General features: G+C 46.7%; 1 protein-coding gene across 1 annotated transcript in view; it reads right to left on the reverse strand.

Moving 5' to 3' along the window:
• FGF14 (fibroblast growth factor 14) overlaps positions 1–9,452 on the reverse strand; it is a 634,217-nt gene extending 624,765 nt beyond the window's left edge. Inside the window, exon 1 of the mRNA XM_070800451.1 lies at positions 8,459–9,452. Within this exon, the coding sequence (XP_070656552.1) occupies positions 8,459–8,666 (208 nt within the window). The 5' untranslated portion in view covers positions 8,667–9,452. The remainder of the gene's footprint in view (positions 1–8,458) is intronic.
• Positions 9,453–11,072: the final 1,620 nt, after the last annotated feature.

Genomic DNA, 11,072 nt, shown 5'->3' on the forward strand with positions numbered 1-11,072 from the left:
CAGGGGCAATATTCATTGGATATTCATTGAAAGCACTGACCCTGAAGCGCCAATCCTTTGGCCACCTGATGCAAAGAGCCAACTCACTGTAAAAGATCCTGATGCTGGGAAAGATTAGAGGCAGGAGGAGGTTGGGGCGTGACAGAGGATGAGATGGCTGGATGGCCTCACGGACTTAATGGACAAGAGTTTCAGTAAAGTCTGGGAGATGGTGAAGGAAGGACAGGGAAGCCTGATGTGCTGCAGTCCATGGGGCTGCAAAGAGTTGACCCGACTGAGCGACTCAACAACAGCATACACTGCAGGTGAGGAGACTGAGGACGGGAGAACTAAGGGAGCCAGCGGGTCTGCCCATGTCGAGTGGGGACTGGGCTCATCCTCTCCCACTCCTGAACTTGGGCGCCTCAGCCAGCAAGTTAGCTCCTTCCTGCCTCCCAGCCCTTTTTCCTCTGAACGCCCGGGCGCCTCGGGTGAAGGCGGCCACCTGTGCGCCGGGACCACACTCCCTCGCCGTCCTCCGGATCCGGGGGCGCACGGGGACGCGCGCGTGGTAGCCGATCCTGGGGTATCCCGCAAAGACACGCGCCGGCGTCAGACTGCCGGTCTGGCACGCGCGTCCAGTATCGCCCACACCGCCGCTTCCGGCCACGTGGTTTCCATAGCAACGGCTGCGCCGACCGCCAAGCCCTCCTCCCCCCAGAGACGCCCCAGGGTCGGAGGTCATCTCTGTGGCAACGGAAACGTCTCGCGGTACGGCGGCTCGGACGGGCCGCTTCCACCGCATTGCGTAGCCGAGCCCTGGGCGCTCTGAGGAAGCGCGCGCGCTGTGGCCGGCCCCCAGGGCTCTGGCTGCCCGCGGGTCGTGGTGGACTAAGGCCACGCGTCGCCTGCCTGCCCCTCCACTCTCTCCAGGGTTCCATGAGGCCGACTCCGACCCCGGTCCGGCCAGATACCCAAGGGGCTCGTCTCCTGGAGGCTGAGGTGGCCGGGTTGGCGGTGGCAGAGAACTCTTGGGGTCCACTCGCTGCTCTGGAGGCGGGAGCTCGGCCCAGTCGTGCCTTTGATGGTGGCTCCGGGGGGCGGAAGCCGAGTAGCTGAGTGTGGTTGTGGGGAAAACAGGAGTTTGCAGATGACGGCTTAAAAAACGGGAAAGAGCGAACCGGGTAGGGGCGCCTCCTTTCCCAGCAAGTGAAACTCGAGGCTGCTGGTTTAGGGACTGTCCCCTCAAGAACAAAAACGTGCCGCATGGGAGAGTGCCGTCTTCAGAGGAACCTCGGAAATGAAAAAGAGGATTCAAATTCACTCAACTGTTTTGCCGAATGCTTTGCTCTTTAAGGAGCATATTAAAGCTTAGAAAAGAAAATGAAGCGGGCTTCTACAGAGGGAACCAAAGGGTGCCCTAACACTTGTTATTTAAAGGCTGAGCGGGTCAGAACCGGTGTATGCCCGTCAATTCAGTTCAGTCGCTCAGTTCAGTTCGTGTCCAACTCTTTGCGACCCCATGGACTGCAGTATGCCAGGCCTCCCTGTCCATCACCAGCTCCCGGTGTCTACTCACACTCTTGTCCATTGAGTCCGTGATGCCATCCAACCATCCATCCTCTGTCGTCCCCATCTCCTCCTGCCCTCAATCGTTCCCAGCATCGGGATCTTTTCCAAAGAGTCAGTTCTTCGCATCAAATGGCCAAAGTATTGGAGTTTCAGCTTCAGCATCAGTCCTTCCAGTGAATGTTCAGGACTTAGCTCTTGGGCTTATGTGTTTAAGGAAGGTCTGAAGTTTTGAGATTTAGCATAAGGGCATGAGAAAATGTGGGCCCCGGGGAATATTGCAAACCATGTTTCAGGATGCCCTGGGATGAAGGGTCAGAAAGCCATTAACAGCTTTTTCCTTCCTTGTTTTATCATTTAGAGGCCAAATTCTTGGTTGGCACTTTTGGAAAGAAGTAAGCATCAAGTGAACTTAACCAAGTAAATTGTATGATACTGGCAGTTACAGTCCCACAGTTCACTTTCTCAAGGAACCCTGTTTTTCACTATTCATTTAAAATGTATTGAAAACCTGTGATCTGTCACAACGAGTTTTTGTCAGGGAACAATGATAAAGGCAGTAGTGCTTGACAGTTGTTAGGTGACTTTCTTAGATGGTGTTAGTAGGTTAGATAAAAACTTAAAGGTTCCCTGTAAAACTTGTCTGCAGCATACCTCCTTTTTGCTTTCATGTTTAGGAAGACCCTAAGAATTCCTCCGTTAAACTTCTCTACCCTTCATCATTCTTCCTTTTACTTCTGGCCAAAGCGAAAAAAGAAAAAAAAAAAAAAATGAGTTTGTACCAACTACAGAACTATACAGGGAAAACATCAAGACATACCTGGTCTTCAAAAGCAGAACAGCAGAAAAGTGCCTTTCTGGAGGCACACAAAGGAACTGAGAAATCTTGAGGCAATTCCCTGCCTTTCTGTCCTCAGGTTCAACTCTTATAACTAAATATAGCACATGGTACACAATCTAAAACCCCAAGAAACACAGCACAGACTATGGCATTAGGCAGCTAGACATGTCAGTAGGTATTTCCCTGACCCACTGTCCCTCCTGTAGGTAGTACTAAGTTGGGCTCAAAGGTTTTAAGAATATAGACACAATGCAATGTCTCATTTAAAACTTAATAGAAGAGCTTCAAATATACTGTTTAAACATCCCGACTGTTTCCCCTTAAGGCATAAGAAACTATTTTGAATAAAGGCTTCCATTTTGAGACATCTACATATTTAAAGAAAGCTTATGAGTCAATTGAGTGAGTTATGATGCCAGAATGTACAAAGGAGCAAAAACTTCAGTGATTGTCCTTGTTACCACATTTATAAAAATGCTTCACAAAAGTCCTCAATGTTTGTGTTGCTAAAATATGGAAGACTGGGTTTGAACGTTTTTAAAGGAGTGGTTCCGCGTGGGAAATGTGAAATATAGAATCAGCTTTCACACCTTCTGAGAGCAGTGCATCGTTTGAGGGAATGTGCTTGGTTATGGATGCTGCCTGTGTTGAGAACAGGCTGGATATAGGTACAGCTAAAGTGAGCTCCATTGTTAAAACCAAGTTCAGATGATCATGCGTTTGGTTTCACACTTGTTAACTTGGATAGAAATTAAAGCAAACATAATGCAAAAACACAACACTCCCAACAAGTCAATACTTGGAAGCCTAACAAACATTGAATCGTTGGTTCATGAAGTGCCACTGCCTGCAAAACTCATTTTGCTACTTCAGTAACTAAAGCTTCCTGGATGGAGCCCAAGGTCAACTGGTGTTATTGGGTTGGCCAAAAAGTTTGAAGTTTTTCCATAAGATCCTACCAAAAAAAAAACCCAAATGAAATTTTTGGGCAACCCAATCCATGGAATCCCACTCTGAAGGCAAGCATATGAGAAGGAGAAGGGCCTGACATCTGTTTGGTGTTCCAGCCATGCAGTCCGAATCTGCTGTCTCCATACTATATCTGCTCTGTGTTTAGAAATGCAGAGGTTATGGCCCATTAGTGGCTCACCCAGCTCTACGGGAACCTAGGATGAGTCGGCAGGTGCAGGAGAAGAAGTGAAAAATGCTCACTCTTTTTTTCTTCTCCCTCTTCTTATTTTCTCACTTCCCAAAGGCATGACCTCCCCAGATGTAAAGCAATTAGCTTTAAAAGACTAGCATATATTTACATGAGTAACAGTGGCACACCAGATGTTTTTGGCACCTAAAACAGCTTAGTAAATGGCAAAAGCAAAGCTGGAAGACACCCTTAAAAAGGAGGAAATAGAAAGTGACAATGACTTCTACCAAGCCCTGCTTGTTTCATCTCAAAGTTACACAGCAGAGAGAGTGAGTTTTGAAGAGGAAACTCAAGGCCACGAGTTTGTCAATTTTCTAAATGCGCTTTGCAGAACTAAATCTAGGGCACCCGCTTCATACCCTCCTTGCTGCTAGCACTGGCCCCTGATAAAATTACCTCTAGTTACAAATTTTTCTTAAAATCTGTGCTTTCCAAAATCCACCAAGCCATGGAAATTTGTGTGTGGGAGTAGCTATACATAAGTCCCCTGTATATGACCCTTCATGTTGCAAACTTTCTAAGATGCATTCCCATGTCCAGTCATGTTTGTTCGTGTGTCTGGTGGAGATAGTCATGTGCACGCACCCTCTACAATTGTTTGCGTTTTGTGTACTTAACTATACAGTACTGTACAGAGTACAATAGTACAGTATCTTTATTTCAAGCCCAGGTTGTACCCAGACATCACTGGATCATTTTTCTAAGAGGGTTGGCAGAATTGAATCCAGCAAGGAACCAGAACCTGTCTGTGCAGTTGCAGCTCGCCCTCTGTCTCCTCTCTGGGGTCTCAAAGAGTTGGAAACGACTCAGCAACTGAGCACATGTGCTCACTGCACACTCTGTCTCCTATGGCTGAAAATCCTTCAGCTCTACCATCTCTCGCCTCCTCTCCCTTCTCATATCAGTAACTCTTCTTACCTGTTCATTCACGCAATGCCAGCTCCTGTGTGCCAGCTGTTGTACTGTACTTTGTTTTTTATGTATTATTTCTGTGAAAAGTACTATAAACCTATTACAGACAATACTATATAGCTGATTGTGTTCTTGAGTACCTAGGCTAACTTTGTCAGACTTACGAACAAATTGGACTTACGAACAAATTCTTGGAAGTCATCCGTAGGTAGGGGATTTACTATATTTGCACATCTGTGGCTTCCTTTGCCTGGTGGACAGTATGTATCTGAATAGACATCCATGACATGACCTTCCTATTTCTCTTTATTGTGGACTTCTTTTTTCCAACTGTATTGATTTCCTTAGCAGCCATCGGTCAAAGTTTAGTGACCTAGATTATTTCCCAAACTGGCCTGGGATACACATTGGTCAGTCCAAACTATCAGTACGAGTTTAAACAAACAGATCAAGCCCTCCTCCAGGCAAAAAAAGTGCCTTGGACTCAGTATTCCCTACTTAATGATCTGCCTAAAATACAGTCACTTTGCATGACTCATGCAGTGAAAGTTGAAGCAGGTAACATCTATTCTAAACATATAGCTATTCCTCTCCTAGGAAAATAGGAGAAAGTAGGACATTTAAGCAGAGGCATGCACACCCACGTGTGTGTGACTGTGTGTGTCTGATAATAGCTATATTGTGAGATATTGGACGTCTTTATGTAGACAGTAAATTTACTTCCTATCCAATATCCAAGCTATTGCAATTTAATTTAAAGAGCATATATTGTACAAATGCATTCTTCATGCTCTCCTCCATTTAAGTTTTATATAAAAAACAACCACCAGTAAAAACCTATTTAATTATCACTTCTTATTTAAACACTAGTCAGTGACTTTTGGGTAGGTGAATAAAACGCCCTTAAGTCTATGACTCTATTATTTGCTTATTTCCACACCAACCTGGTTATATAGCAGTACTCTGACATTTCTCTCAGGAACCCCAGAGCAAACTCTGTACTTGTTGATAAAGCACTGGGAATAAGCAGTAAATTACTTTATAACTTGGAAAAATTAGAAAGAAAAAGATTCCTCTAATAACAAGTCTTGACAGCAAATTCGTGATCCTAGTACTGGTACTTGGAGGTATTCTGCTAAGCTTCTTAGTTTGAAACCAGTTAATTGTCCTCATTTGAGATGTAAGATAATATAATAGGTAGTAGTCAATCTGTTCTTTTTGGTTTTTAACAGTTAAGAAGGTTTTAGTCTTTGTTTTATTTTAATTACCCAATTAACTTCTTAGTTATACTGCTATCTTGGGATCAGAACCATTTTAGGCCTCGTGTTAATAGCAGAAGGAAAAGAGAATTTACCAGCTACCATCATGAAAGTGAATGGCTAGGCAAGGGTTTGATTCCATCTAGGAAGGCAAAACTTTAGAAGGTAGACAAATAGAGTGACACATCAAAGTCCCATTTTTAAAACGATTTACAAAATGCTGCAACTCCCAGGTTGGCGCTCTCACCCCTGACATTCTAAGACTTAAACTATCCTATTCAAGTAGTTGAGGCATTGTTAGACGCAGTTGGAGTTAACCCATCAACTCATACCCAAGTACTTTAGCATTCATAAGCTGCAAAATAAATTGCTCTAAAAATAACATCTTTTATTTGACACCTTCCAAAACGCCTCTGAAGCAAAGAAAAAAAAAAAAATCTACTTTATTCCAGAGAGATGAAAGTGGGTGGGGTGGGAGAGGTGTAATGAAAAGATCTTGAATCGTGTATGGGTGAAAATTAGTGTTTCCAGTAAAACTGTTTACCAAAAAAATAAAATAAAAATTTATAAAAGGCAGTAAGGAAACTTACTGTTCCCTGCTGAATTACTGCCCACTCTCAGCACTATGGAGAGACAGATTCTAGATCTCTATAACAAACGGCCAAGTCCAAAGAAATGCTTTTACAGTATTCCTTTCTCAGAGGGAGATAAATCTTTTCACTGGACACAAGGGTTTACAGACCACTGATTTGACTGTGTGAGGGAGTAACCCTTGCCTCAAGGGTCTTGGCGTGAACTTGGGAGAGGGTAGTGTTGCAGATTTGGGTATGACCAGGCCATCAGCAAGTGTTGGGCCTGATGCCGGCTTGGTCGGGGTACCCACAGCTCAACGCCCAATTGGAAATGCGGCTGGGGAGGTGACCACACTGCTTTCTCCTTGGGTGATGCTCAGGATGGTGGTACCATCTCAGAGTTGCTAAATACTGAGGAGTTAAGAGAGAGGAGGGTGGAAGGACAGGGCATGGAGCGGGTGGTGGAGAAAGAGGAGAGGGGGACGGAGAGAAAGCCGGTCAAGCTAAACAGAGCAGGGAGCTGAGAACTCCAGGTCGGAGGCAGGGAGCCACTGCAGCACCCCGCCGCCCAGAGCTTCTCTCAACTGCCACCCAAAGGTCCCGGCAGAAGGCAACTGCCAGGCGTCCTCCCCGCATCCGAGCACCTGCCCTCTGGACTGGCAGCACAGAGGGCAACAAGGGGGACCCAGCCTCCGCATCCACCCCTCCATCCTCGCCCACCCAGCCTTCCTCCCCCCTCCCCACCCCTCCTCCCCCCTCCTCCCCCCCTCCTCCCCTTCTACTCCCTCCTCCCCCTCCTCCCCCTCCCCCTCTTCTCGCGCCGCCCAGCTACGCTGCATCAGCCAGCACCGGAGGCAGGGAGGCGGCCTCCACTTGCCGCCCGGCCGGCGGGGCTCCGGGAGCCAGCGCGCCCCCGGCGGAGCTCGCAGTGTCAGGGTACCCGCGGGAAGCCATGATCTACTACACCGCAGTGCCGGCGTCAGGAGCCCCGGGCGCCCCGGGCTGCCGCGGCAGGACGGCCAGGGCCCCGCCCCCGCCCCCCAACACGGCCCCCAGACACAAACACCGGCCTCCCGCCCCCGGGTCCCTCCCCGACCTGGGCCGAACCGGGGGACACCGCGCTCCCCCCGCCCCACCGCCTTCAGCGCTCGCGCTCTCGGACCCGCCGCGCCCGCGCGCCGCCGCCACCACCACGCAGTCCTCCGGCATGGCCTCCCCAGGGCGGCTCGCCCACAGGTCCGCGGCCGCCCCCAAACGCCTCAGACTGAGATCCCGGGAAGTGAGCCCCGGGGACCCGACTCCCCCGAATCACCTGCATTTGCATTTCTTATGTAACGTACTGCAAGTGTCCCGGCTGGAGCCTTTTGGAAAGGGGGCGCACGATCGCCGCGAGGCTGAAGCAGGGACCCGGGGCAGGCGCATCCCACCCGGGGGACACAGACACGGGGCGAGGAGACTGCTTTATTACAGGGAGAGACCGGGCTCGTCGGCTCGGTGTGGGGTTCCCTCCCGACAGGAGCCCCGCTCAAGTGTCCCTAGTGACAGGAGGTGTCGGAGGCAGAAAACGGGAGAAGGAGTTAAAACTCCCGCACGGCGAGCTAGACGGGGGCGGGAGGCGGGGGCCGCGAGGGAGGGGGAGCCCCTTCTACTTTGGTAAAGGTGATGGGGTGGCGGATATTGTGCAAGCTAATCAGAAAGTCTCGAACAGGTTCTCGGAGCCGAGCTAGGTCTCCCCGAAGCCTGCAGCACGAGTCGGCGAAGCTCTCGGCTTCTTTTTCCTGGCAACGAACGAAGCTTCAGCTGCCTCGGGCCAAACCTTAAGCCATAAACCCTTCAATACTTCACCAAACATCGGCAACCAGATACATTAATTAAAAAAAAGTTTCCTCCTCCCTCCAAGTGACGGATTGTGTCACAGCCAAGGGATGCTGACACGGGTTTGGGGGCTCAGAGACGCGGATCCAGCTGTTCCTTGTTTATCCATGCAATAGCTCTATACACTACACTGTCCTGGTCCTTTGCTGTCTCCCCTGCCTTCCTGCATAGCAGAACTGCAGATCTAGCTCAGTGAGCAACAGACAGGTTATTAGGAGGAAAAACATAACATGATGCATGTTTTGCTTACCAGTTGGGTTCTTGTTTTTCTTAAGACTCTTGCCACAAAGACACTGCAGCATATGCGTTCCTTTGCTGAAAATGTTCCAAAGAAACCACATTGATTTGGGCGAAAAGCAATCCAGCAGCTTAGACACCCTGAGAAAGAAGAGATCCTTGTGGTTGCATAATAATAATTTGAAATCAGTTCTCCTGAAGAGGGGCACCGGTTTTACCATAGGAAAAACGATGATATTCCGGATCTTCTCCCAGTTTTTTCCCCTCACGTGGTGTATTTCTTTGAGACTTCTCAGTGATTGTTTTTTTTCGGCCAGGGTGAACGATTTTATCCCCCTTGATCACCACTGGATTATTACCAAAGGGTTGGCCAAAAAATCCTTTTTCAGCGTGAAGACAAACAAAAAAGCAAAGAAATCCCAACTGAGAGCAGAGTTAATCAAGGAGAACAGGAATGCACAAAAGATCCCCGAAGAGAAAACCATAGCCTTTTTACTTGATCGCTATGAGGATGAGTGAGTCTGCAGGAGGCTGAGCAGGATTCGTCTCACTGAGAGAAGACTGCCATTGTGTTGTCCCTAGGAGAGAAGATTAAAAAAAAAGAAAAAGGAAAGAAAGAAAGAAAAAAGAAAAAAAAAAAAGGAAAAGGAAAAGAAAAAACCACCACCAGCACACACACACACTGATACCACCTCCGAGTCTGACAGCCGAAGACACAGCCTCCCTTCTGTGTCGATTTTTTTTTTTTTTTTTTAAATAATCAATCGCCGGTGCTCAGTGGGATCGGATTAAACCTGCAGTTCTCAATCACCACGAAGAAAAGATGCAAATCGAGGTGCTTGGGCAGGCTGGTCGTAGTAGGTAGACAGCGCCACGGACCCCCTGGCTCCTGGCTCGCGCTCCGCCGGTTTCCAACAACGGTGAGCATGGGGAAAATCTCCCCTCCGGATTCCTCGCCCAGCCTCGGATGTGAGTTACAGGCATTAAAGGGAGGAGGAGTTGAAGTTTGCATTGAAAAGACTGGCTTTCCATGACGTAGCCACGTGCTTTCAGACCCGTCACCAGTGAGATGCTTGCACCCGCCCGGGGAGGGCAGTATCACTGCAGTCTCCCCGCCGGTTCCCCTCTCGAAGTACCCCCCACACCCCACCACCGGCACTCAGCCCCAGCCCCACCGTTCGACCCCCTCCCTCCTCTCCCGGCCTGATGAGGCTTGCTGCTTGCCCTCCGGCGCCAGCTAACAGAGCCTTCTCTTTCAAAGTGAATTCTGAAAAGGAGAATTGATGGTAATTAGCAAACCTTCAAAAATACATGGGATGGACCGGAGGCAGGGGTTTAAGCGGAAACAGCAGTTTAGGACCACTCGGGCAACATTAGTTGAACCTTACACTTTCCAAAAACAGCCTGGAAAGCATCTAAACCCTTAAGGAAAACTCAAGTTCCTTTAGTTCTTATTTGAATCCTACTTGAAGAGCTGTTGGAAAAATATAAACTAGACATATGACAAATATGTACTTGCAGATACTGCCTGTTAAAAGAGCAATCACTAAGATCAGAGTGAGGAGCTATACTTTGTTGAGGAGGGTCATATGTAAATGGGAATATTTATGCCTTTTCTAGACAACCCATGATCTTCAAATACTTTTTTTTGGTACAGAAAGCACTCTGCTTGATTCACACACTAATTCATTGCTTTTTTTTCTGCACTCATTAATTGAACTAACATTAAATGCATCCTTATTCTGTTATCTACGCTTGTCTACAAATTTGTCACCTGCCACCACCATTTAACCTAACAAAATGGCAAATTTTTTTTCTTTTATCAAGATGTAACCCAGTTTCCTAATTTCCCAGAAAAATGAAAAGATTTAGGGCAGCGTTTTTTATTTATTTTATCTCATTTGAGGAAAATATACAAGATAATACAAACTGTTACTAAGAATCATATAACAAATTCCAGTGTAGTTCTTAATCAGAATTAATAAATGTTAACATTTCATATTTGTGTGCTGAGCATTTTCAAAATGTAAAATTCACCACTTTCACTGTTGTTAGGCAAAGGACTTAAAGTTATGCCAGCTTATTAAGCTCTGTCTTAATTTCAAAAAATTTAAGCTATTACCTCTTCTGCATGGGATATCAAGCTATCTTATAAACAAATAGATGTAGATTTATGTTGTTGAAGACAAATAGAAACTGATTTAAAAAAAATTTAACTGCTTACTTATCAGTTACTAAAATAATAAACAACTTTCCATGCTAGTGTTTTCTAATATGTAAGAAGAGTTTTGAGGTGTCAAATTTGTATCCAGTATCCATAACCCTTTCGGGAAATGTCAGTTGATTTTTAAACATGGTAGAAGAGGAATTTAACTCCAGCAAATTTTAAGTTAAGAAGCTTGAAAGTTAAATGCTGATGTCCTCAACATACTTAAGGAATCATGTCATACAGTTTAAAGAATTTGCTTAAACAAAGTTGGAGAAAGCAAGGAAAGAGAGAATATATAAAAGTCTATGAATATAATGCCAAATGACTTATAAGCAGCCTGAAAAAAAACTGAATAGTGGAGTTCTTTTTTTGAAAGAGGGAAAATGAGACAGCATGGCCAAATAATTAGGACAGAATT

The sequence above is a fragment of the Bos indicus genome, chromosome 12, assembly GCF_029378745.1.
Source record: "Bos indicus isolate NIAB-ARS_2022 breed Sahiwal x Tharparkar chromosome 12, NIAB-ARS_B.indTharparkar_mat_pri_1.0, whole genome shotgun sequence".
Taxonomy (NCBI): domain Eukaryota; kingdom Metazoa; phylum Chordata; class Mammalia; order Artiodactyla; family Bovidae; genus Bos; species Bos indicus.